General features: G+C 37.9%; 3 protein-coding genes across 5 annotated transcripts; 2 read left to right on the top strand and 1 right to left on the bottom strand.

Moving 5' to 3' along the window:
* The first annotated feature begins 499 nt into the window (after window positions 1–499).
* On the top strand, window positions 500–13,361 carry LOC124638558 (GPI ethanolamine phosphate transferase 2). Of its 2 annotated transcripts, XM_047175560.1 has the most exons (14): window positions 500–743; window positions 1,269–1,455; window positions 1,654–1,840; window positions 2,086–2,151; window positions 4,610–4,819; window positions 5,369–5,572; window positions 6,153–6,286; window positions 6,929–7,122; window positions 7,569–7,759; window positions 8,100–8,689; window positions 8,967–9,079; window positions 9,328–9,953; window positions 11,641–11,813; window positions 12,284–13,361. In XM_047175560.1, the coding sequence occupies exons 2-14, from the start codon at window positions 1,298–1,300 to the stop codon at window positions 12,537–12,539; spliced, it is 3,102 nt and encodes a 1,033-aa protein (XP_047031516.1). In that variant the 5' UTR covers window positions 500–743; window positions 1,269–1,297; the 3' UTR covers window positions 12,540–13,361. The 2 variants fall into 2 exon arrangements, with proteins under 2 accessions (XP_047031516.1, XP_047031517.1); XM_047175561.1 differs by lacking the exons at window positions 500–743; window positions 2,086–2,151 and having other exon boundaries at window positions 776–1,455.
* On the bottom strand, window positions 13,224–26,740 carry LOC124638559 (peptidyl-prolyl cis-trans isomerase FKBP8-like). Of its 2 annotated transcripts, none has more exons than XM_047175563.1 (8): window positions 26,655–26,740; window positions 23,237–23,425; window positions 22,640–22,783; window positions 21,622–21,884; window positions 19,453–19,699; window positions 15,166–15,444; window positions 14,655–14,768; window positions 13,224–14,417 (listed from the first exon to the last, which is right to left on the bottom strand). In XM_047175563.1, exons 1-7 carry the CDS (start codon window positions 26,691–26,693, stop codon window positions 14,682–14,684), a joined length of 1,248 nt encoding a protein of 415 aa, XP_047031519.1. In that variant the 5' UTR covers window positions 26,694–26,740; the 3' UTR covers window positions 13,224–14,417; window positions 14,655–14,681. The 2 variants fall into 2 exon arrangements, with proteins under 2 accessions (XP_047031519.1, XP_047031520.1); XM_047175564.1 differs by lacking the exon at window positions 26,655–26,740 and adding an exon at window positions 23,552–23,687.
* LOC124638561 (cyclin-dependent-like kinase 5) lies at window positions 25,404–27,103 on the top strand. The gene is made up of 2 exons (XM_047175566.1): window positions 25,404–26,184; window positions 26,510–27,103. Exons 1-2 carry the CDS (start codon window positions 25,527–25,529, stop codon window positions 26,746–26,748), a joined length of 897 nt encoding a protein of 298 aa, XP_047031522.1. The 5' UTR covers window positions 25,404–25,526; the 3' UTR covers window positions 26,749–27,103.

Genomic DNA, 27,103 nt, shown 5'->3' with positions numbered 1-27,103 from the left:
TAGAATTATCCGAATAAATAAAGTGATTTATAATGTTAACTAGCTAAAACTTTGTAAAATCGAAACAATATCGAATAGTAAAAACATTCTCGCCAAGAACTTTTCTGAAGAATTCTATAGAGCATTCGATCCTTACTACTTATAAATGTTCTTTAATAAGCTCGACATATTAAATAACACTAACTCTACATGTAGAAGTACTTAACTGGAATGAAACATGGGTAGATCCATAGAAGTAAGTTGCATTGCGAGGTTTTTTAATCAGATAAGCGAAAAACCCATTCACCTGTTCACGAAGCTTTCAACTCTCATAGCTTGACTTATACTAGCAAAAAGCCAATAAAATCAGAGAGATCAAGAGTGTATGCTCTTTGTTCGGGTTTAAAGTTTGTGTCGGTTATAACTTAAAAGCCTGGGGGCGGAACATCGCAGCAATTGATAAAAAGTAAAAACGTCATTATGACTTTGACAGTGACACTGACACATATTATTAGTGTTGTGTTTTGTTTCTAGGACGATCGTATCGAGACTCGCTGTAATACAGTGTTATTTTACGAAGTATTGAGTATTGCTAATCGATTCTTCTTCATATATTATCGAATTTATAGTTTATGAAAATATAGGCTGTGTGTGAATATAGCTTGTTTAGCTTATTCAATAATGGATGCAGTTAGAGTTATGAATATTTGTGATCACTAATTATCTTGCAATTGATAATTAATTACTATTAGTAACTCAAGTGGGTGAGTGACAATTTAGTGTTGAAATCGATTGTGTACGTGAATAATATTCCAAGGTTACAATAACCAAGAACAACACTTGACTACACCGCGCCGGCAACGGGCTATTTCGATTCGATGTCAAGAAATCTCTCCTATATTTTTTGTTTATCTTTCTATGTATTCCGCTCTTTTCCTTGTATAATCATTGAAGCCCTTTTTTAAGAATAGTTCTTCCATTACTTCCATATGCCTGCATTAGTTAGGTTACTCAATGCTGTAGTGTTATTGATAATAAGTCGGAGCGATCTTATCGTGAATTCGTGATCGTTTCTGATAAAAGCTGAATAGGTGTACAGATACACGTCGCGACTCGGCGTGTGGATCAAATAAACCTTATCCGCATTACACAATGCGATTTCCTACAGCGGGAAAACGAGTGCTGTTGATATGAAATATTGCAGAAGCGAAAGCGTGTTTACGTAGCGTAAAAATCATCGAGTGCCGGCATCCCGGCGATTCAAATTTAGTGTTCGTGCATGTTTTAAGTGACTGGTACACGGCGAGGGTTGATCGTCATGCTGTCCTGGATACAGCACCGATGGACCGGCCTCTGCCTCCTCGTAACGGGCCTTGGAGCCCTCATGCTCTTCCTCTATGGATTTTTCCCGCTGAAATACCATTCCGGGAAAATGTCCCATATGGATGATCTACCAAACTTTATTGATGGTGTCAGGTTAGTTTGACTCAATATCTATTTCTATTTTTGTGTTCTAAAATTGAGTGTAATAAAAGCAAGTAATTTATTACTTATCAGCAATCAGACTTAATCTTTATTGTTCATAAATTACTGAAATGATGAAAAGTGTTGAGTGCCAATTATATGAAATGAGCCAAAGAGTTTATTTGCAATATTCTATTTTCAAATTTCCAGTATTGACGGCCAGCAAGTGTACAATTCTGGGGAGAATACTGTGGTTCTCATGGTTATAGATGGCCTTCGATATGACTTTGTAACTGAAGAATATATGCCATACACGGGACAACTACTTAAAAATAAGTCTGGCTGCATATATGTGTCTGTGGCTGAACCTCCTACTGTCACTATGCCCAGGATCAAGGTAGGATAAACATTCTAATTTGAATCACACAAATATGAACCAAAAGTGATTAATATACTTTTCAGTGTATTTTATTAAATTGCAGTAAATTGAGAATTTGTTCAAATGATCTCTTTCTATGTATTACAATCACAAAACCAAAGAAAAGATTTATTTAAATTGCAATTTTAATATAAAAATACTTCTAGATTAATACTAAGTTAACATAAAACAAATATAATTGTATATTGTTCTGTTATGTACAGTCACCTGAACGTAAGAAGGAAAAGGCACAGTGGAGGCGCACTATAAACTTCTGGCGGGATATATTTGCAAGTGTCACCTTTATCTATATAAACTAGTAGTATTTGTTCAGCTTTCCATGCATGGCCATATAGACAAAGAAAAAACAACAATTTCTCCTTAAAAACATATTATTCTGAATTATTTAAAACTTTTGCAGAAGATTTTAATTGTAATCTAAAATGTTTTTTCTTTGGTCTTGTGTTTGAAATAGTTTAAGATTATTTTCTGATTGCTAAGAAGGGTTATTGATGTTTTTCATTACCACTTGCATTGGTTTGGGATATTTGGGTTTATCATTGTATTTTACATCACATGCTTTATATACCCACTATTTTTACATACTCTAACAAGTCTATACATATAGTGTGTATGTATTCATAGTAATTGTAGTGCAGTTTTGTTTGAAATAGAAATACTTGCTTTTAATCATTTACAGCACTATTAGGGCACCTACGCATTATGCGGTTAGCCGGACTGCGGTCAGCCGTGCGGCTGACCGCAATAAAAAATTTGTACGAGAATGTAGTTTTCATTCGCACTACGACGCGGCTGCCGCCCGACCGCTCCGGTCGTTCTGAGCGCTGCGGCCCGACCGGCGGCCAGCCGGACGGTCGCCATACACACTACGCGGATATGCTAGTTTGCGGTTGCCCGCCATTGACGGTAAACGTGTTCACCAACATTCGCGCATTTAACTGATACTTTATTAATATGGATTTCGTTACCGAAAAAATTATAATCGAGATACAAAATAGGCCAGCAATCTGGAATACTAAATCCGCAGAATATTCCGATAAAAACCAACCGCAAACCACTACGGTTTCTAAACGCACTTTCCGGTTGGAGTTGCGGCTATCCGCCACCCGGCTAACCGCAAGCGCAACCGTTTCCTACGGTTAGCCGGACGGCTGACCGCATTCCGGCTAACCGCATAATGCGTAGGTGCCCTTAGAGATAGGTTGAAAACATTCTAATCAACAAGACATCTAAGAAATAATTAAACTGATATCTCAAGTTCACATTTTTTTTTAGGTTGATGTACCAAAACAAATTAATAAACTTTGTAAAGAATGAAACATTGTTTTAGGAAGATAGACTAATTATAACATGCATACTTGTGATATTTTAGTTTAGTTAGCGTGACCAAAAGCGTATAGCATGAAGATATGCCGACCGGTATTCCTACCGTATTTTAACGATAATTTCATCACCAGTCATATAAAATTATGGATGCAATACATAATATACATACATGTTAACAACGGAAAAGGGTTGAAAACTCATTGAATTTTATTTACCTACTTTATTATTTTCTTGCTATATGCTGTTAGATTCGTTTCTCTCTTGAATGCAGGAGTTACTAACCAGCTGGAATTTAAAATCTTTACTCAAAGTAAAAAAAAACAATAATGAGATGGTCATAAAACTCCAAATCACATTAGCACACATAATTACAACTCCTAGTGATTAAATCAATTCTTATTACTCAATTAATGACCAATATTACATCGGTTCCTGCAGTTCCGAGTCACTGCACCTAGTAAATGTACTAAACTAGTCATGCACATCGCCTTTAGGAAGAGCACGCATTAATTGATATCTAGACTTTCCCTTCCTTATGGCTCCCTTTCTCTGTGTTAGTCAGTGTTAGACAAATTGTCTGTGGAAAGTGACGGATTAGGTAGGCTTCGGGGCCCTAGAGCAGGCCCCTTTTGTCCAAAAAAATCGCCTTATATATCTTACTAGCCGTTTCCCGCAGTTTCAGCCGCTTCCCATGGAACTACTGCATCACTGCACGTAAAGGAAGAAAATATAGCCTGTTACTCGGGATGACTGAAGCTATCTAACTGGGAAAGAATTTTGTAAATCGATGGGTAGTTTCGGGGCATAGATAGAACAGTTTAAAAAATACCAGTACAAATCCGCGTAGACTCCCTAGCACTAAGGGTGCAGGGCCCACATCGGCGCGGGGTCCTAAGAAATGGCTACTCTTGCTATATGTTTAATCCGTCACTGCTCATGCTTGGGTTAGGTGTGTGTTTGAATGCGTTTCCGCGTTAGATATGCTGGCGTGCCTTTGTTGCAATTTTGTTGAGTCGCAAACATTGTAAGGAAAATGTAGGCAAATTGATGTATTCTGTAACTTGATCTACATAAAACGATAGCTAATAGTATTGTTTATTTTTTAAATGATCTGTTGCTATGTATTATGTTGTTCATCACATGTGTATTTTTACTTCGGGCACGTTTTATTTGATAATTTATACTACTCCATAAATCGATTAACTGTTTGGTTAAGTATTAGATGTAACTACATTCCTAATCACAATACTTGAGTTGGGTGTAGTGGCTTTTCAGTTTTCAGTGCTTTTTGTATATAATTTGGTTTACGATGTGCTCTGGCAACTAATCAGAAATCAAACTCATCATACTGGCTACCCCAAAAACTGCCTTATTTAATAAAAATTACACATTATCTTCCAGGCCATGATGACAGGCAGTGTATCGACATTCGCGGACGTAGCTCTCAACTTCGGAGCGCCGGCCGTCCGCGGGGACAGCGTGTTGCGCGTCGCCAACGCTAGAGGGCGTCGTACTGTCATGTATGGGGATGATACGTGGTTGAGACTGTTCCCGGGGCTGTGGGCTGAGTTTGATGGAACTACGTCGTTTTTTGTCACTGATTATACTGAGGTAATTTTAAAGTTATTAGCGATTTTCAAGCGGTTTCTACCGTGAAAACTACTGCCCGTACCAGGATAAAGTGTAGCCTATGTTGCTCGGGAAGAAAGGAGCTTTCCAACAGTGAAATAATTTCTCAAATCGGTTCCATAGTTTCGGAGCCTTTAAAAAAAATGTTTCCTCTTAATTATATGCAGATTAAGTAATAGTATGGTTTTTTTATGGCATCTCGCAGTACAACCTAGTGTTGCAAAAAACCGTTCTTTTTCTAATGTGAAAAAAAACCTTGAAAAGAAAACCTGATAAAAAACAGTTTCTTTTCTGGGCCTTGTTTTTTTCAAGAGTATAATAACTCTAAAATTGTTAGGGCATTTACCGTTATATAAAGATTAATACTTAAGATTACATGATAGAGTCTTAGGTTTATTCTTGAATCTACGGTACTTTTCTGCCGTTCGACCCTACAGTATCTTTAATCCTTTAAGACGTATCATTCTCACATAGCCCCTTGAAAAATACATATTCTCTTATGTTTTTCTCAAAAATGTGTCTCCTTTGCAGGTAGATAATAACGTTACGAGACATCTAGACAAGATATTGACACCGGACGAACAAAAGAAACCAACGTTTGACTTCCTAGTATTACATTACCTCGGGTTGGACCATATTGGACATTTGGAGGGAGCTCGGAGCCCTAAGATCAAACCGAAGCTCTTGGAAATGGATGAGGTCGTGAAGAAAATATTTACCGCTATGCAGAAGTGGGTGAGTAGTCCTGTTTTATCGAATTTAATTTTAGTCTTTGATACCTTTACTTGACTTCAATAAAAAATTGCAAAAGTAGTGTCATGTTCGTTCCTTCTGAAAGTTGTGGAAATTTGTAGTTGTTACAAAAAATAACGTTATGGTATAACAGCTTTTTTCAAACGTTAACGTCTTTTTTCAAAAATTTTGTGAGAAAATATTATTCAGTAGGTACTTACTACATCTCCTATCAACCCCATTATGCATTTGGTACCTACAGCGAAAATCAACTTTTAACCCGTTTAGCCTGTAATTGAATGACCCAAATACGCTTAAAAACTCACTTCACCTCGGTCAATTCCCCCACGGCTTGTTAAAGCAATATGGTCTTTATTCCCAGGAGCGTAACGGTGATTGACATACATACATCACTCACCTTTTACCGTTTCTTAGTGGTTATATTTTCTTCCCCGAGAACTTGTTAATGCAATATCGTCCTTATTCCTAGGAGCGTAACGGTCATCGAAATACTTTCCAAAACTTACCTTTTACCTTTTCGCAGTAATTATTGGTGTTAAACCAATCTCGCCTTTATTCCCAGGACCGTAATGGCGTACTAATAGTGTGTGGTGACCACGGCATGCGCGACGCGGGCGGACACGGCGGCGCCACGCCCAGTGAGGTGCTCGTGCCGCTCGTGTTGGCCAGGAGTGATGATTTCGTGTGTCCTCATCCGTATGTATTGTGTGAATTGTGTCATTTGCTCTTTGTGTTAGGGGACTTGAGTTGGGATATGAAGTAAATAATATACTACACAACAGAGCAAACAGCTGTGAACATGGGGCCGGACCGTATACCCGCCCATTTTCATTGCACCTTTGTAACCCGCCCATTTTCTTAAAAACCAAATCACCTATCAATCAAGACCGCTCTTTGTCAAATATCGCGAGGAATGCGAACACCTCGTTAGTTAAGTAGTAGACATCTCCACTCTCTACTCTACTCTACTGTGCATCATGTGACCGAGTTTTTAAAAACAAATTCGGGTTCGCAAGTCACTACCGGGCCCATGAGCGAAGACAGATTGCCGGGAATTGACAGGGTGTCGCCGTCGACGGACACGTCTGGGAGGACATCATCATCATCAGTTAAGTAGTAACTAATCGTTTTCGTCACGCCTACAGTACGCTTCCTACTTAACCTACCCATCTTTCTTTTTTACTCCGTGGCGTGGTTATGACAATGCCATATACCAAACGTCATGCTGTCACGTTTTCTCAAATCTGCCTGACACGTCCTCTAACGTGGCTGATGTACCAATAGCATGATTTCTCATCAGGTCTTCATTGATTACCCAGTACTTTTTTGTACCCACAGCCTAGGCCGCGGCCCCACAGTGGCTCAAGTAGACGTGGCACCTTCAGTATCATGGCTGCTGGGCTGCCCCTTCCCGGGCGACAGCGGCGGCCGCCTGCTGCCCGCACTGCTGCCGCAAGACACGCGACAACACCTGTATCTACTGCACGTGCAGGCGCAGCATAATGCTAAGCAGGCACTGCCTACTGACACCGGTATGTAGATAGATGGTAAATTAATTCTAAAATGTAAAAAGAGGTGCAGAATTATTTTTTAAGGTCCGACTTGAGCTGCGAATCACAGAGAAGTGGAGATAGTGAAATTCATGCTACGTGATTTGTAGTCACCTCCCTCTCGTACATGCCGTCATTGAAAACAAAAATACTAGCTTTACCGCAGATGACTGATTCATAGTCACCTGCATCTTCCGTTCGCATCGTCATTGCAAAAAAAATTAACTGCACCACAGGAAACTCAAACAAAAATTATTTAATTCTAACTTTAATTAACATCCCTTATTCCAATACAATGTTCAGGGATCACAACAATATCCCCAAATAAATTAAAACTCAAGTTACAGATATAAATCCTCTAAAAAACTCATACACAACACTCCCCTCGTTTTTGATAAGTCGGTTACAAAATTCCACTTCGTCCACAGAATTCTACAAGCAGTTCCAACGTGCTGAGAAGCAATTCGCTCACTACCTGGCCACCGGACAGCAGAGCGCCGCCAAGATAGCTCGGGAGTTCTACGAAGACTCGCTAGAGAAGATGTCGGAGTTCCTAACAGATACAAAGACTGAGTTCGATATGTTTGCTATTGGGATGGCTATTGTTGTGCTTTATTTGGTAAGTAAAGACTCGAGGTGTTTATATTTTTTTTGTCCTAATTACTCATGTGGATTGAAGAAAATTTTGTTGAAAAGTCTGATATTAATAGTTCTTTTTAGACTACCTCCTGATCTAAGTGGTACAAAATACATAGCGTGAGAATTTACAGATTTGGAATACACGTAGCATAGGCTATATTCTAAAAAAATAGAAACCTCTTAATTGAGCACCTCTTCCTTTTTGGAAAGTTGGTTAACAAACACAAAAATAAATCTCATCTGTATTTTAAGTAGTTTCTCGAGACACTATTTTCAGAATAAAAGCATAAATATTTACTTGAAGTAAACACTTGTTCCAGATCGCCACATCACTCCTTTTCGTGACTCTATACTCATTCCAACCCGACGCCCGTCGCAAGACCAGTATGACCTCCCACTCCCACCACAGATCCAACGCCGGCTACATCATCGCCTTCTTCGTTATATTCTCCATAACGAGTGCCATACTGACCACCGCGTGTTTCATCACCGAAACCAAAAGCCAAGTCTGCCATTTCACGTCCCCTTGGATACTAGTTTTAACCGCTATAGCCTGCGTTTTCACCACCACATATTTTATCATTAAAACTGGTATAGAACGCATCAAAGATTTATCTACTTTAACAGAATTAAACAGTACAGATTATCTCTTAATTGGTGCAACCATATTCCATTGCTGGTCGTTCCTAGGTACGAGTTTCATTGAAGAAGAACATATGACTTGGTACTACTTTTGGAATACGTTAATGTTCTTCGTTCTTGTTAGAACTGTGGTGGTTTTGTTAATGTATTTGAGTAAAAAGTGGACGGGAGCTACGGAGGTGCAAGAGAAACCGGAATTGGCGCAAAGAATGAGTGCGGTTGGAGTCGGGATATTACCTAAATGGGTGATGCTTATTGCTTTACATAGGTAAGATTTTATTAATATGTTTTTTTTTATTGTTGACGAGAGCATTTTTCCCTTGTCTTTAAAACCGAATACCACGATTAAAAAAGAAACTGACATTTTGAGAAGTCGGTTTCAAAACACCCCCCTTAACTGTTTGGGTGGCATGTGCCTCCCAATATTGTACTTATACTTTATTTACCCAGTTCTCTTCTTCGTAGTGGCAATGAATGAAACTTCTTGCTTGTCTCGTCCAGTCATACTTGTGGCAAATATACTTGATGTTGTTTTGTTTTCTCAGGTATCTAAGAACAATGAATCAAACTGGAGATCGGTGGCTATTCTTACCAGACACCGCGGATTGGCTGAACGCACCTGAAAATGCCTTTTATCTTCAAGCTCATTTAGTAATAGGTAAGAATACATAACACAACTTGCTCAAAATTCGAACAGAGTTATTTCTAAAACTTAAAAAAACGGAAGTTTTGAAACTATGACATCGCTATGTGTAGGTAAATGCTATCAGTTTCTAGCATTTTTCAGACCGTTAAATTCGTCGATTTATGTTATTTTTAATTTTAATAGCGATTTCATTCAAACTGATTTTGTTTACCTCTACTGGTAACTACAACATATTAATAAATCCACTTTCTAATTTTCAGGAACAATAGCGACTTTAGCAATATGTCTATACAATCTCCGCTACGTAAACAACGTGGTTTACATACAAACAGGATTGACAATAGCAGCCGTAGTCTGCATACTATGCTACCGAATCACTTCCAAAGCCCTAGAAACACCAATCGATGAAATCAAAACCTGGGACGCAGTACAAATAGTCAGCATATTCTGGGCTATATTAATAGCTCAGTTTATACTAGAAATTCTATCATACATAGGAGCTTTAAAGTCCTGTGGTCTAAAACCTGTGGAAAGAAACGCAACAAGCGCCAACAAATTCGTTTACAATAAGCCTAAGGCGAAAACAGAAGACTACTTCTATGAAACTCTGATAGAAGAACCGTGGAACATCGATGAAGTGAAATTAAATTTAGTGCGATCAATTTCTCATTTAATGTTGAATGATTTAATGTTAATAGTAGTGTTGTTAATGAGGCCTCACAATGTGATAATGGTGCCTAGTATTTATATAACGTGTGTGCTAACATCTGAGTGTATGGACCATAAATTGTTGGACTCTAAGTCCGGCAAAAAGACTGAAGTGGTTGATATACTTAGTAGGACTCTAGTGCATATGTGGATTGGTATCCTGTTCTTCTTTTATCAGGTGAGTAGATAATTTTATAATTAGTCCAAGATTTATTTAATTATGTACTTCCCCTATGTAGGTACTAAGCTATGAACTCGTCCTATATACTCCGTTATGTACGCCCCCTAAACTCCCTCTACACAGGTATTTTTTAATTAGTGCAAATACTTAAAGGGCTTATTTAAAAAGTTCTTAGTATTATCTATGCAAAGTTTCAAAAACTAATATTCATAATCAGCAAAGTTATTAGCGATAAGTTATATCCAAAAATGTCACTCAATTCATGTAAACATTGTACAGGTAATTCCAAGTTATTCATAGTAGTAATCATTAATCATTCTGTCGCTCTCGCATTCGCGTGCTCTCGCTCGAACTTGCCCCCTTGATTCAATTATGAATTTACCAAATAAGACAAAGGACAATGCCTAAAAACGTCCCCACCCACCAACAGACTTGAAAGTAGTGTCATTGGATGCGCCTCATTTAATAGACCATTTCTTATTATGGAGACATATTCCAAAAGTATGGGGTTTAGGAACTATAAGACAATTTAGTATCCTTAATAATCAATTAACTTCAAGTTTGTTAACCAATTACTCGGAGTTGCGTGGACCGATTTAAAATCTATTTTTTTTATGTAGGGAAACTATCTCAAAGCTAGTCCGATTTTATTTTCATCAAGATTTTTTAAGCAGTTTTTGAGTTATCATCAATTAAAATAATCGGTTTGAAGAGGCAATGTAGGATGTCGTAAGGACACCTTCACCACCACCAACAGTCTTGAAACTAGTGTCATCGGAAGCGCCTCCTTTGATATCATGATTATCATAACGATTTCCTCCAAATGTATGGGGTTTTGGAAATATACGACATTTTATTTCAAAATCGGTCCACGCAACTCCGAGTAATTGGTTAACAAACTTGAAGTTAATTGATTATTAAGGATAGTAAAATGTCGTGTGTTTCCAAAACCCCATACATTTGGAGTAAATCGTTTCGATAATCATGATCTATCGAAGGATGCGCTTCCGATGACACTAGTTTCAAGTCTGTTAGTGGGTGGGGACAGGGTCCATACAAAATCCGGCATTGTCCTTTTCCTGGATAATTTTGGGATTTCGTTTTTTTTAGTTTTGATTACACAAATATGATCAGTAACGGGTACAGATAGAGCCCCATTTTTTTGTGTACTAATTAAAAAATAGTGGTGTATACTACCCCTATATAGTCCCTCATTTATTAACCCTATGTAGATGTACACCTTTTAGTACTGCCCTTAAGTGTTTTCCTTATATACTTCTTTATGTACGAACACTCTTAAGTACTTTCTTTATATTTCCTTTTGTACTACCTACCCCTATGTAGCTACTCCATGATGTAAACACACATTTTATTTTTTCAATTCGATCCAGTAAGTAGTTCCTTCGATTAGCGCAAGCAAAGGAATCTTTTCTATACCAAAATTATAAAGAGGTAAAATTTTTAAGTTTATATATTATGTAGAGGGGTAATCTTTGGAACCCCGTGTCAGATTTCCATAATTCTTTCAATACTATAATGCTACAATGCTACAATGCTACAATGTTCCTGAATACCATAGGCTTTATTTTGTCCTGCTAAGTAGTTCCCATGGGTGGCGGGTGAGACCGCGGGAAAACGGATACTGCTTAATGAGTCAACACTCACCTTAATTATTATTTTCCAGGGCAACTCCAACAGCTTGTCGTCAGTAGACCTGGGGTCGGGCTACGTGGGGCTGCGCGAGTACTGCCCGGTGCGCGTGGCGCTGCGCATGGGGCTGCACGCGTACGCGGGGCCCGCCATCGCCGGCGCCGCGCTCTTCTGTACTGTGGCCGCGCATAGTGATACGTGGCAACAGTTAGTAGCACTTACATATAGGGTGCCTTTTGACAAAATGTGTTGAGTTCGGCTTCCAGTCTTCTTGAGTCATCATCATCACCTGCCTGGCCTTTTCCCAACTATGTTCAGGTTGGCTTAAAGTCTGGAAGCAATTACAAGTGTTTTACAAGCAGCGACTGCTCTCTGAGCTCCTCAACTCAAATTTTACCTGGGCTACCAGATAGTATCGATAACTCTTGGTAAGGCTGGTTGTCAGACTTTATGAAATCTGACTACCAGTAACGATTGCCAAATAAATATGTCAAATAACAGCAGAGTTTTCCGAAATACGAAAGATCTCAACATGACAAGATTGTCACCCACTCACGGGCCGTCCGCGCAAAGAATAAATAGCTTATGATCGACCGATCCGCGAAGCCGTTACTAAGCCATGAACTCAGGATCAGAAGAAGCAGTTGAATTTTATTAAATTTTGTATATTTTTTCAGGTACTTACAAACAACATGGCGAGCAACAAACATCCTCGCATTACACCGAGTGTATTCCGTAGTAATATACTGTGTAATAGCAACCATCTTCAGAGACCATCTGTTCGTATGGAGCGTGTTTTCTCCAAAACTGCTGTACGATTTCGTAGCAACAGTGTTCAGTGTCCAAGCGTTAGCTACCATTGCGCAAATAGAAGCTCTAGCGCATATAACGAACTGGCTAGCCCGAATGTTCACTTACAAGTCAAGACTGTGATATACAAATTGTATAGTTACCTGAGGTATATTGTGTTTTAAATGATATAGTGAATTGTGAGACTATGCCATGAATGTATTGTGATCATCATGTGTTTAGCAACGTCCATTTAAAGTTTAACTTTATTTATGGCTTGTTCCAGCACTTTTGGATATGTTTAACGCGACTTGCGTTAAAGTAATCTATGTATTTTACAATAATTTGTTATATAATTCCTACCAGAAGTGGCGAAACGAACTCTTTTGGCCTTACTATACAAAAACTTTAACAACTGTTCTACACTTGTCTAAAAAAATGTGTCTCCAAAATGAACCTTATGTCAACGTCATAATTTGACATTTTTTTAGACAAGTCTTAAACTGACGTTAAAAAGTTTTTGTGGTAAGACGGTTTATATTTATTTTTATAGTTATCTAATGGGTTGTAAGAGGCTTAGTGAAACGTACAAGCGCTCTCTTATAAACACGTGTTTCATTATTATGAATAATTATGTATTTTGTACTTATACTGATTGTAAACTAACGCAGCAATAAAACTAAATCTATAGTTAACACATAAGACCCTGAAAAGGTATTTAATATTTTTTTGACATTCCTAGAACAAAATTAATATAGTAACTGTTGTTGTTATGAATTATAAACATACTTACATAGTTTATAGGATTCGATAATAAAACAAATGATCTTAACATATTTTTTTATTAGTGAAAGTGTATACTGGAACCACCATTTTTTTAAGTTTTTTTATTCATATTGATATCCTATAGGAGTCGTAGCGACTCCTTACCAAACCAATGCCTTAAATAAATCTAATTTTACATTACTTTGTGTGCTTTATTCAACTGACAGACAACTGAATCATTTTATGTTTGTAAAAATATTACGTTGGAAAACATTGTAAGGCCGTTGCACCACCCAAAAGCGATGTCTAAAAGATAAACTTGAAACTATGTAATTTACCTAATGAATAGCTACCTGAAGAATGCTGGTGGTGAACAACAACGGATACATAAATGCGAGTGAAAAGCACCCATAAATTGGAGGAAAGCGCCTCTCACACTTTTCATAAAAAAATATTGATCCTAAATAAAAACAAAGTTGGAATGCTTCAAATATTTACCCAAATGCTTCCATCTTCCTTTGCAAATATAAGAGTCGAAAAATATGTTCAAGTTTGACTATGTATCTTGTCTATTTTGCTATCTATAAATATCTTCTGGATGATCTGATTTTTTTAGACATTGAAATATACCTACACATGGATATGATACATTTTGGCACTAACTATAAACAAACAATTTACACATATAATTTAAATATACATAATTATATATGTACATAGAAATTTAGACATAAATGCACGTGGCGGCGAATCGTGAAAGCCAATGATTAACATGAACTAAACTGCAACTACACTTAGCCCCTTGTAAGGTACATTTAGTATTGTCTAACATGTAATAACAATGATTTTGGGAACCCAGATCTATGTAGGATTATATTCACAACAGTTATGTTTTATATTCTTACTAAATCAACAAAATCAGCTGTAACCTCCCATTTGTTCTAATCAAATACTGTCCGACGACCACATAATTTAAGTCTGCTGTAACTGTCCTAGCGAAAACAATTCGTTACTTGTATAAATATAGTAAAAAAATAATCAGATTGCACTTTAGCAATTGTAGACAACTCTTTTTAAAAGTAAATATTTACAGCAGTAACAACAACTATACATAATAATATATTTTGCCGTTTTCAATACGTAGGGCGAAGACCGAGAGCTGAAAGGCTTGATTTTCTTACTCAGCGAAGATATGACGTGGCCTTAAGTATAGTGTGCACCATCCCCCTCCAATAACACCATTGGATTCTCCATTACCTGGCAAGGAACAACAACAATAAAGTCTTATGTCATTGGTAACTTTTAAGGGTCCTAATTTTCAGTATTTACACATTTAGTGCTCTATCTCAAAAGCAGAAGTGCTGCTCTGAGCATCCCGCTCGCAATATGCTTGCGTGATAAGGCCCTAAGAATATGCCTTGAACATAACCAATTTGATTCAGACACTTGAAATTGAACCTTATGCAATAAACTTAAAGTTTATTTTAGTCTTACTTGTGGTGTTGCGGTCGATCCCCGTGGTCAATGCGCCTGTATCTTGTAGCGGTACACCAGCACGCTCGCCACTCCCATCAGGATGCTCAGCAGCAGCGAGCCCCATACCAACATCTGTGGGGGAACAATCGGGAACATATATACATAGGTATTATATTTATTACTGTTAGCAGGCCTTTTCACCGATAGTCCGAATGATAAGGTGGAAATATAAGCGCAGACGCCATAAGGCCGGTAGGTCAGACTCCTACTTTTAGGTCAAATACGTACGGCGGGTGGCCGATGCCAGAGACCAGGCCGATCCGTTACCAGAAGAGCTTTGGTTTTAAAGAAAATGGGCGGGTTCCAAAGAAGGCGTATGAGAGCATAGCCAATAATGTTCCTCTCGTCACCCGCACCCGCATTTTGGTGAAGCTACTTTCTTATATTTGGCGTTATGATACCTCGGCTAGTCATTTTGTTCTCCATTGATAAAACATACCAAAAAATAAATAAAAATAAGAAACCTCACCTTAGTCCTACTAGGTTTCTTATCAGGCGATCCAGCTTTCGGGGGAGTGGTGCCCAACATGCGTTTAGCCAGTCTCCTCTCGACGGACCTCTCTCTAGTGGCCCTTTGTTCACATCTCTGCAACTCTTTCCGCGCACCCGAGTCATCCGGGGCTGCAGCCGCGGCGGCCCGGGCGGCTTCTAGGGCTTCAGAATTACGGCCCATCGATGATAAAATGCGGGATTTGCGGTATAAGGCCTTCGCGTTCTTCGGTTGACAGGTCAGGACTCTGGTTACTGCCTGGAATATTTGGAAGATTGGTTAAAATGGTACCGGGTTAGTCATGACGGTAATGTGTCGTAGATAAGGTATTTTTAACCCCGTGACAGTGGCGTAGCGTGGGGGAGGGCAGGGGGGGCAAATTCCCCGGGCGGCAGCTTTTAGGGGGCGGCAAAATTTACCCAATTAAAAAAAAAATTGTTCGCAACTAGTATCTGCGCCGCTACATAAAACTGTCTAACAATAACAAAACATTTAACACGAAAGTTGAAACGTGAAACTACATTTTACGTAATTTTGGTTTTGAATCTTAAATTTAAAAAATAATTAAAATTTCGCGCTCGCTTCGCTTGCGTATTCGGAAACTCTGTGCGCTTAATTTTGCATTTGTCAACAAACAAAAAGTTAAGTACGTTTGGGCTAAATTATACGTAATATTTGGTTTAGGTCCGATAAAAATTTCGCGCTCGCTTCGCTCGCGTATTCAGAAACTATATTAGGCGTCGTCCTAATTGGCAGCGATTGTACGATGGCGCGATGCGTTTTTCATCTCACGATCTCACTTGCGAGGTCAAATAGGACACTCTGATGAAATCTGTATGTTTGAACTCATCGCACGACGAGAACGCATCGTGTCATCGTACGATCGCTGTCAATTAGGACGACGCCTTAGATGAAAAACGCATCGCGCCATCGTACGATCGCTCCCAATTAGGACGACGCTAGGGCTTTCAAATACCGGATTTTTTCAATACCGGTATCAATACCGGTATTAGAAATTTCAATACCGTGATCACGTGATCACGGTCTAACTTCGTCAACATACATTTTAGCGCAATATCCGCTTTTAGTAAATTGGCATCCCGTTTACAAATTTCTAATACCTACAGTTACTTTGATTACAGAAAGGCTGTTGCAAATATTTTTTAATATTGTCAAATAGAATTCGTCTAATTCGAAATCAGAGTTTAATTTTAGATCGATTAAAACTTTTAAAATACAATCCTTTACTTCCAAAAAGCACACGCACTATGACTAAAAATGAGATTGACTTCATCATGACGAACAAGAAGCACATAGTCAGAGACGTCTCCGTGTTCAATAGGTTTAATACCGGTAGCGATCACCGACTTGTCCGAGGCTCTCTGAATATCAACTTCTAGGCCGAACGTTTCCGTCTGATGAAGGCCAGGCGCCGACTAACACTGCTACAAACCATTTCAGGATCTGAAACGTTCCAGGCAAATTTGGAGAACCGATTTGCCGCCGTGAAAACCACAACAGACGTTAACCAGAACCACGAATATGTGGTTCGGATACTCAGGGAGGAAGGTTCGAGATTCTGTAACATGCAGCGTAAGTGCAAGAAATCAAAGCTTTCGGAAGGGACATTAGGGCTTATGAAGAAACGACGTGAAAACCCGCCTGTCACTTCGTCAGCTCAGCGGGCTCTAAACCAAGAGATCAACAAGCACGTACGACGCAACCTCTGGTGCTCCAATACTCTTGACATTGAAAGAGCAATTGAGCTGAATCGGGGGGTCAAAGGTGTTCGTACAATCTCTTGGAAGGAGCCACTTGACGAAGCTGACCACAACAAGTGGACAAGTCATTTCTTCGGTGCCGGCAGTCCTTTCGGTAGTGGAAAACTTCTATACTTCTAACTTCTATGGCCGGTTATACGCATCGCATGCATCTCGACCTGATCCCGGAAATGAGGATTCTAGAGCCACATGAACACGCCATTTCACCGAAGACCTGCCAGAAGTCAGCAGTGGCGAAATCGAGATCGCTCTGAGACAGCTCAAAAATGGAAAAGCCCCTGGCGAGGATGGCATTACAACAGAGCTATTAAAAGCAGGAGGTAAGCCCGTACTGGGGGAGCTCCAGAAGCTTTTTAACGCCGTCCTGTTTGAAGGAAGAACTCCAGAGGAGAGTGAGGAGAGTGTTGTCGTCCTGTTCTTCAAAAAGGGAGACAAAACCCAGCTGAAGAACTATCGACCCATTTCCCTCCTAAGCCACGTATATAAGCTGTTCTCAAGTGTGATCACGAACCGACTTGCGCGAAGACTCGACGAATTCCAACCACCGGAGCAGGCTGGGTTTCGGAGCGGATACGGCACCATAGACCACATCCACACAGTGCGGCAGATTATACAGAAAACCGAAGAGTATAAACAGCCCCTGTGTCTAGCATTTGTGGACTATGAGAAGGCCTTTGACTCGGTTGAAATTTGGTCTGTTCTGGAGTCTCTGCAGCGTTGCCAAGTAGATTGGCGACACATCCTAGTGATGATATGTCTCTTTACTACTGACTAACAAAACAATAACGTCGTTTAGCTCGCTCGACCGACTAAGAACCCGTTGTTTAAGAAAGGTGCGGGCGGGTATGCTGGAGATAAAAGTTGGCGCTTAATACACAAGTGTGAAGTGTGAGAATAATATTACGAGTACCTACATACATCTTACGAGTACGTAGTTATTAATACAACTTCCTGCTACTTATTACAACAAACCACAATAATTAAAATTATAAAAAGATTGTAATACCGTAATCACGGTATTGGCTCGTCAATACCGGTATTGAAAAAAGACCAAAATATATCCGTGATCACGGTATTACGGGATCCCGTAATACCGGTATTGAAAGCCCTAGACGACGCCTTATAGCCCTTCTTTTTGCATTTGTCAACAAACAAAACGTAAATACGTTTGGGCTAAATTTTACGTAATTTTTGTTTTAAGTCCGATAAAAATTTCGCGCTCGCTTCGCTCACGTATTCAAAAACGATTATTTTTGCATCTGTCGACAAACAAAAAGTTAAGTACGTTTGGGCTAAATTTTACGTAATTTTTGTTTTAAGTCCGATAAAAATTTCGCGCTCGCTTCGCTCGCGTATCTGGAAACTACATACACAAGTTTTTCTTTATTTGCATTTGCTTACCTACACAACTGCCGACATGCGTTTAGCAGAGTGCTAATTTAGGTAAACCGATGAGGTGGTCCCCGTCAAGACAAACTTTAGTTAAAGTGGTCCCTCATGACTAAAAGGTTAAGAACCACTGGTTTAGATAAACTTGAATGCTATAAGCAACACCTACCTAGATACAAGCCAAATTTCACGCTTCTAGGTATAGTTCCATGGAAAGTAGTTTAAGTGTTAGTCCCGTAAATTAAATTAATTTGTTAAACAGTTTAAAGTAGCCCCGCTTTATAAATTATTTCAATTTCATATATACTTATAGGTACCTACTTCGCTAGCCTGCGTACCTAAAAGAATTTTAAAACCTCCAAGAAATCAAGTAACAAAGATATAAAAGAAAAGTCTACTTGAGAACCTCCCCCTTCTGCCGGGGCTGCGGGTTGTTCGAAAGAGTTACCGCGGCTCGGGAACATAAAAGGCCTTCGACGGAACACCACGGTTTTTAGTCAGTAAGAGTCTGACACTCCCTCACCGCTGCTAACCCACAGCAGGAAGGATCATTTGATGATTTTTAACGTCGATACAAAAAAAAATCCCTTCTTTGAAGTCGGTTAAAAATGACAAACGGCCAGTAACAATTGTTAAAAAAAAATACACGGGAAGGGGCGGCAAAATCGACAACTGCCCCGGGCGGCAGATACCCACGCTACGCCACTGCCCCGTGATAATTTCTGGTATCTTTTGGCATATCAACAAATATTATCATTAATTGCTGTTGTACTTGCATTATAATTTAATCTGGAAAATCGTCCTAAGAACAACAATACAAAGACTTAATTGTCATGACACCTGTAACGTCCAAAAGCGACTTTCCATCATCTTCTTCATTTACCTATTTAGATCCAGCCTTAAACTAAAGCCTATGGAGTTTCTTGCCCGTTCTTCTCCATAGGAAACTACATTTGGAATGGGCAACTAGAATCAAACTTAGTTATATTTTTGACATTCATAAGTGCTTGTAAAGGCCTAAATGAAATAAATGATTTGACTTTGACTTTGCCTTAAGCCAGTTCTAAATCTAATGAATCTAAAACTTTCACCATACCTGCAATGCCGCCTCATAAGCTCCCGCCTTCAACTGAGCAGCAGCCATATTATTATGCACCCTCAGCCGTTCTTCCAACAACGCCTGCAGATCATCGCTAGTTGGCGCTATGTCCCCACTGGGAGTGGGAGCGGTGATACCACCATCGCTCTCGTCTAGCACGTCTAAAGCGCGACGGTATAGTTGCACGGCGAGGGTCGGCTCTCCGCGACCGTACCACCAGTTGCCGCGGGCACGGCGACGGATACTGAAAAGAGAAATGAGCTTTATTTGTATAGGCATAGGTAAGGTTCAAATCTATTAATGAAAAAATATATAAAAAAGTAATGACGTATACAAGACCTCAACTATTTATTTATTTTTATATAATTTATTAATTATAATTATTTTGTCTCTATTTTTATATAGCTGTGGAACTTTATCGGGGCATTTAAAAACTATGCATTCATTATGCATTCATCAAATCTGTAGAGGCTGGAATAAAATTATGAAGTGAAGGTTTGTTATTAACAAAACAAACGAAGATCGTGATCAACCGTTTATCTTTATTAGATTGTACAAATATTTGCAATTTGACAAGACAGAGTCGAAATTCCTTAATGTTTAAGAGGACGAATTGGAATTTTTGGCGCCAAGGATCTCAATTTTTCTCAGTAAATACAAAACGGATCAAAATACAACTTGGTTACCTGAAAGTTCATGATATAAACCTTATTTTGTTAGACGTAGAAACATGATTAGGTAACTTTTATAACAGAGAAAAATATATCAAACATACCTCTTTTTAAAAAGAGATTCACATATTATGGGCAAACGGGACCGATTTAAGCCTCTTAACTTTTTTAGTAGTTGAGTATATACATACTCTTTAAAATTGTAGAAGGAATTTTTATCAAATTATCATTTCAAAATAATAAAATTACAAAACCATTTTGTCGCTTACGACTTTTAGTTATAAGCTAGCGCGGGTATTGTTATCCTCGCCCCGCTCAGACGCTCCGACCCCTTTTGGCGCCTTAGATGCGCGTGCCGGTTATGGAATTATTGTTGACCAATTCGTCGCCTTAATAACTTCTTGTCAACAATAACAAAATATGGCAATAGCTATATTTAGACCCATTTTTGGTCAAGGTCACAACGTGTTAACTGTTACTTCCACCGCAAAATGCGCAGTAGATATATCTCCAATATATATTAAAATTCTAATTTCATGGTCACCGTGACCATTAACTAAGACACTGTAGAATTCATTATAAATCTTATTTTTTGGCAACTCAAAGGCTGGTCTTTTAACATTGAGCTTTTGGCGTTGGTAATGCCAAAAAAATTGGGTCAGCATTAGAAAAGAAATTTTAAGTGTTACATCCAAACTTATGTGCTTGATTAGTAAAACAGTATACGTTTTACACACTGACCCGAATAAAAAAAAACTCACAATACAAGCGTCCAAGCATTTGTCAACGTTTAAAAATGTGCCAAGGTTCCGATATCTACATCAATCCGAGTTTTATGTAAATATATTCAAGGGCGTCACTTCTAAACAATCCTTAGCATAATATAATAATATCATACGTGATAAGAAAGGAACTTGTCTATAGTATTAATATTAACCACTTTCTATTTCTTACGTCGCAATATTTACCGTTGTTTTTGACTGTAGTGGTAACATAGGCACATAAAAAATACCTACTTGGCTGTTAAGATACAAAATATTATTAGGTGGTTAAATATAAACTTGTTGCTTAGTCAAATTATCATAAATATAATCCATTTTAATCTGTATTCTTATTTTAAAATGATAAAGAAAATTCAAGTTCTTTTCGAAGATATCCTAAGGTCATTAACCTAAACATGTTTCGATGCAAAAAAATGAAGCTAGCGGCGCGGCTAATTAATTTAAAATGTTTATGTATACAGGTTTAAACATTTACATTTTGGTACCTTTCTGGAGTAACTTATGCTTTTACGTTTAATTTTTTTACATCTGTAACGGGTTAAAAGCCCGCGCGCTCATCTTTGGACGTAATATATCCATACAATCACAAATGTAAGGTTTAACTTGATTCATATGACCAACTATTTTTCATTTAATTTATTTGATAAAACAATTCAAAGTCGCCTATTCCCGAATCTGACTATAATTCAAAGAAATTATTTTGCCCTACTTACCCTGTCTCCATTCTTTCAGCAATCGGCAAATTTTCATGTTCAGGCTCTTCAACCCAATCATGGAGTTCCACACGAGCTTCTAGCCAGGTGTCTGCATCTATCATGGGGCCCTCATACTTGGGCCCATCAATCTCTCCTACTAGGCCCAAACTCTCGCCTGGCTTCAGCCCAATTTCACCATAACCAAATCGTGGGTTCATTTGTAGAAGGCATTCTTCCCCTTTGTACATCATCGTTACTGCTAGGTCCAGCCCTTGCAGAATCTAAAATGTGATCATGAAAAATAGCTTTAAGTCTAATAAGGGAAATTAAATTGGGATTAATAATGTTGGATGGTTTTTGTCCTTTGTTATAATGTACTTTCTTTGTCCTACTAACATTTTTTTTGGCAGAGTTCCACATCTTTATTTACTATATTGGGGTACATTTCAACAATTGAATAGTATAGAAAAATAAAGAAGGAAATAAAAATAAGAACATATTGGAAGCATTCTAGACCTGGACATAAGAAGCAGCATGGCTCCATACTGAGAAATGATTCCAGCATTTTTACTAAAGGCTGTGTAAAGTTTCATAAAACATGGAGTAATATAAAATGATAATCACAAATGCTTTGACAGACATAACACTAAACAATACATCTATTGCGCCCTTGTACATAAAATGCTGATAAGATTATAACATAATATAAACTTTGTAACACTTCCTTTGAGTGCTAAACTCAACCAAGTTTTTGTATCATTATCAATAATAGACAGATGCATGATAAGATTGCCTGTGCCTATTGTGGTGGAAAATACAAAGTCAATAACTGATTATAATCATAATTGCATTTAATTATGCATGAAAAGTTTTGTATCTGAAGTGAAAAAATCCTTTGTTTGAACTGAATCAAATTATAACTATGAAAAGTTGCAATTCAGCATGATGCACAGGATTTTTTATTATAACATGATGATTATTACTCAGCATAAAAATTTGTATAACCTGTTTTAAAAAATATACAAAAATAACTCACTTCATTGTCACCCAAATATATCTTAACATGATCCCTTTTTTCCACAACTGTATCTGTGTCTTTAATTTTGACCTCATAGCTAATTCGGCAAATGTCACTTCTGTGGGGTCGGAGACCGTTTGATTCTTCACCAACTTTTATTATCTGTAAAATAAAGTTATTATTTGACTTTCCGAAATGTTTAAATAAAGTCTTAAATCTTAAGAAGTAAACAATAGTATTGTACTGTACTATACACACCAATGACTTTCAACTTGTGTAATGTTGTTGTTATTATATGAATCACTGACAGAAAAAAGGAACTGTTGATTGAACATAATGTTTTCTATTTACATAACTTTACATACCTACCAATAATCAATTTTAGCTGGCAAAAAAGAAGGTTATTAACAAGGATATGAGTGAGTTTGCAAAATTGTGTGGTACACAATATAAGAAATCGACAAAAAATGGTGAAGTAATCAACCTCATTTAGTTATGAGTACTTTCAAACAAAATTAAGGGCATGGAGTACCTAAAATAAAATTCTAAATCCAACAATAAACTTGAAATGATTAAAATAATGTAAATCTACTCAGATAATCAGTGCCAGCTGACCTTTTTAAGTAGTGCGCCTGACCCTAGCAAATCTTGCCACTCATCAGTTTTTGTTTCTTCTGTCTTGTCTTTGGAAGCAGCTGCCTCGGCGAGCTTTGCCTCCTCGATCTCATGAGCCGCCGCGGCCGCGAGGTCTTCGAACGAGCTACTTTCCGACTTGTCCACCAAAGTTCCTTCGCCCTCGCTCATCTACAACACGCGCTCGTGATATGTGATCATCGTCAACTATAATACGTAATAATGTTTACTCTTTGCGTACAATTTACACGTTACACAAAGATATACAATGATTTAAAATAATCATAGCAGTCTTACCGTGGCAGCTCAATTATTCAAATAAAAATAAAATTTAGAATACTTTCCAAAATAATAATAATGAATAATATGACAATTCAACTTTTCGGATTTGACTTGACTTTTTTGTGAATGATTTTATTTGATTGATCATCTGTAGCCTTATTCGCTAACTCCACTGACAGCTCGCAGATATCATCAATTGGTAAAGTGTACATCAGTAAATTGTCAAACAGCTATTTTCTTATTCGCTAACGCCAGTTACCAAATGAGATGACGTCATCAGCATCGACACAGGCTGATATCCACCATGACTCATTTTGACAGCGGTTTCTGTATCGATAAACGTTATATTGCGATTCCGTAAGCCCAGTGGACATCAAATTGATAGCCAATGTCATTTTTTGAAATACACTACAAATAGCAGTGTTTTATGCCTCATCACTGGGATGTCTATACTATATTGTTGCATCAGACATATTAGATTTCTCTAATTTTGCGATTCCAATAGAAATACAAACCCTGAGTCGTTTCCTTTATTTTTTGATAGTGTTATTTTTATTTGTATTATTTTAATTTGTTTTATCTTTCTTTATGTGGAATAAAAATTTCGCGTGTATTTTTGCTGGCATTTGTGGAATAAGAGACAAAACGAAGTTTATCCAGAATCCAGAAACGTCGTATGCGAGATTTCAATAATTCTCTGGATTTACGGGAGAAGGAATTCATGGCAAATTTCCGTATCAACAAATCAAGGTTTCAGCGAGTTTCGGCAGAGTTACGTCCGTTTCTGCAACGTCCTCAACAAAACACTGCTGTTGCAATTGAGCTAAAAGTAAGAATTTATAACGTAAAAAGTTAAATAAATACCAATATTACATAATTTGATGTTACTAATTTGCAGCATGTCTCAACCTTCATTTAGTAAGTGAGGTAACCGATGCTCTCAATGTATGGGACGACCTACTCAAGTACGTAAAGTTACCTTCCTGTAGTGTACCAATTTTTGTTTTGCATGCAAAACATAAACATCTACGTATCAAAATATTGTTTACGTTGTAAAATTTATAACAACTACAATACTCACAATATTCTCAGTTAAAATATTGTTCAACCACACGGAATTTTAGACACCAAGTTCACACACAATAGAAAGCAAATACTGAATTTTACCGCCACAGATTGTTTATAAACATATAACACGCTGAAAATAAAGCGTTCTCTCAAACGTAGTAATGTAATGCTAATAGGGTATTTCCTACTTAGCAGTATAATAGTCGATAAAAAATAGAGTTGTCAAGTTGTCATCGTAGTTTTGGCGTCAGCAACCGTGTAACGATATCCACCGATATCCACTTCATGCGATACAGAATACCAATGTTTTGAACTTATAGGTTGACATCAAAGTTCCGATGACAACTGAGGCCAGTTGACATCTGAGAATTCGAAAGTTAGCGAATAAGCCAGCTGAATGAATGTTTGCAAACACGGAGGTGCGCTCAGAATACATCGAACAATTTTACACATAAGCGTAAAAAGATTTAAAACATGATTAAAAATACAACAGCTTTATTTTGGGGATCTGCAGTAACTTAAATTATATTTTGTTTTTAGAAAATAAACTTCTTGAGCTTATTTTACAGAAAGTAAAACAATCTTTTATTTTGGGGAATTTTTCTAATTTGAGTTTCGAACAAACGTGCGTTTAAAAGTTTGTTATCGAAACGTAAAAAATAATATTTTATATTATTAATCTTTACGGCATGACGATAACCGTCTTGTGGAGAACAAAACCATTTCAGAAAATAATATTTTATAATTTCTTGAAGGTTTTGTAATAAAAACGAAAGGTAAAAAGATATCCCAACAATAAGGTGACAAATAAATAAGTGTCAATGTCAAAGTAGTCACAAAAGATCTGGGAGGAGGAGCAGTGCTTCACCGAGCGGAATAAACAATCGATTTTACAGCCCTGTTTAATATCAAATTGTAAAATATGCAGAAGTACGAAAAACTAGAAAAGATCGGAGAGGGAACTTATGGCACTGTATTCAAAGCCAAGAACAAAGAAACTCATGAAATAGTGGCTCTAAAGCGGGTGAGGTTAGATGATGATGATGAAGGAGTACCATCGTCCGCTTTGCGTGAAATATGTCTCCTCAAAGAGTTGAAACACAAGAATATTGTTCGGCTGTACGATGTCTTACATAGCGAAAAGAAATTGACCCTTGTGTTTGAGCATTGCGATCAAGATTTGAAGAAATATTTCGACAGCTTGAACGGTGAGATAGACTTGGACGTCGTCAAGTCGTTTATGTATCAGTTGCTCCGGGGGCTTGCGTTCTGTCACAGCCACAACGTACTGCACCGGGATTTAAAGCCTCAGAATTTGTTGATTAATAAAAATGGGGAGTTGAAATTGGCTGACTTCGGTTTGGCTAGAGCTTTCGGTATTCCTGTAAAGTGTTACTCCGCGGAGGTAGTGACGCTCTGGTACCGGCCCCCGGATGTGTTGTTTGGCGCAAAACTCTATACTACGAGCATTGATATGTGGTCAGCTGGCTGCATATTTGCTGAGTTAGCAAATTCAGGAAGGCCCTTGTTCCCTGGCTCTGATGTCGATGATCAGTTGAAAAGGATTTTCAAACTTCTTGGTGAGTTATTATAAATCAATTAGGCTTTTAATGAGTCAATGCATAAATCATTGATTGAAATCTTACTACACCTATTAAAAAAAAATTGTTTTGAATGTCATTTGCTTTAACTGTATTTGTGGCCCTCCAATATCATACAATGCCATCATATTGATTAACAAACTGGTTCAAAGTAGATATCATTATATAAACAAATACTCCACACAAGCATACACACACTGACATGTCATATTATCATAATAATTAGATGAAATTGTCAGTCTTCTTTCATAACAAGATGTATTCTGTACTGAGTATTAATGTGTTTACAATGCTGCTGTTACAGGTACTCCTAATGAAGACACATGGCCTGGTGTAACTCAGCTGCCCGACTACAAGCCACTGCCAGTTTATCAGCCAAGCTTAGGACTAGCACAAGTAGTGCCCCGCCTACCAGCTCGAGGCAGGGACCTCCTTGCTCGTCTCCTCACCTGTAACCCAGCCCTGAGGATGCCTGCCGACGATGCCATGGCTCACGCATACTTTCACGACCTTAATCCGTCTGTGAAGAATGACAGATGTTAACAATCAATACGTCCTTACCGCTGCACCTCAGAACTCTTGGTTAGTGATAAAAACAATGATGAGGTGCACGAGTGTTGTGACGAAGAGACTTAAATAGACTGTAAGGAATGTCATTTTAGTGGAGCCAGTGAGTTTATAATAGTCAGTGTGTTTTTGCATTTACCCTTAATATTGTTATTCTGTTTTTTTTTTATTTGTTTTACATCATAGTATGCAAATAGTGTTTAAGTATGACATATTTAATAGACAAAGAGTCAGTTCTTCTAAGTTATTGCAGTTGTATACAGATAAATCTATTCTTGGAATAAGGGGGATCCCCTTGCAATTAAAATAAAGTTATAACAATTTTATGTTA

Source organism: Helicoverpa zea, chromosome 17, assembly GCF_022581195.2.
Source record: "Helicoverpa zea isolate HzStark_Cry1AcR chromosome 17, ilHelZeax1.1, whole genome shotgun sequence".
NCBI lineage: Eukaryota > Metazoa > Arthropoda > Insecta > Lepidoptera > Noctuidae > Helicoverpa > Helicoverpa zea.
Note: the sequence above shows the minus strand (reverse complement) of the source record. Positions and strands in the feature narration are given on the sequence as shown.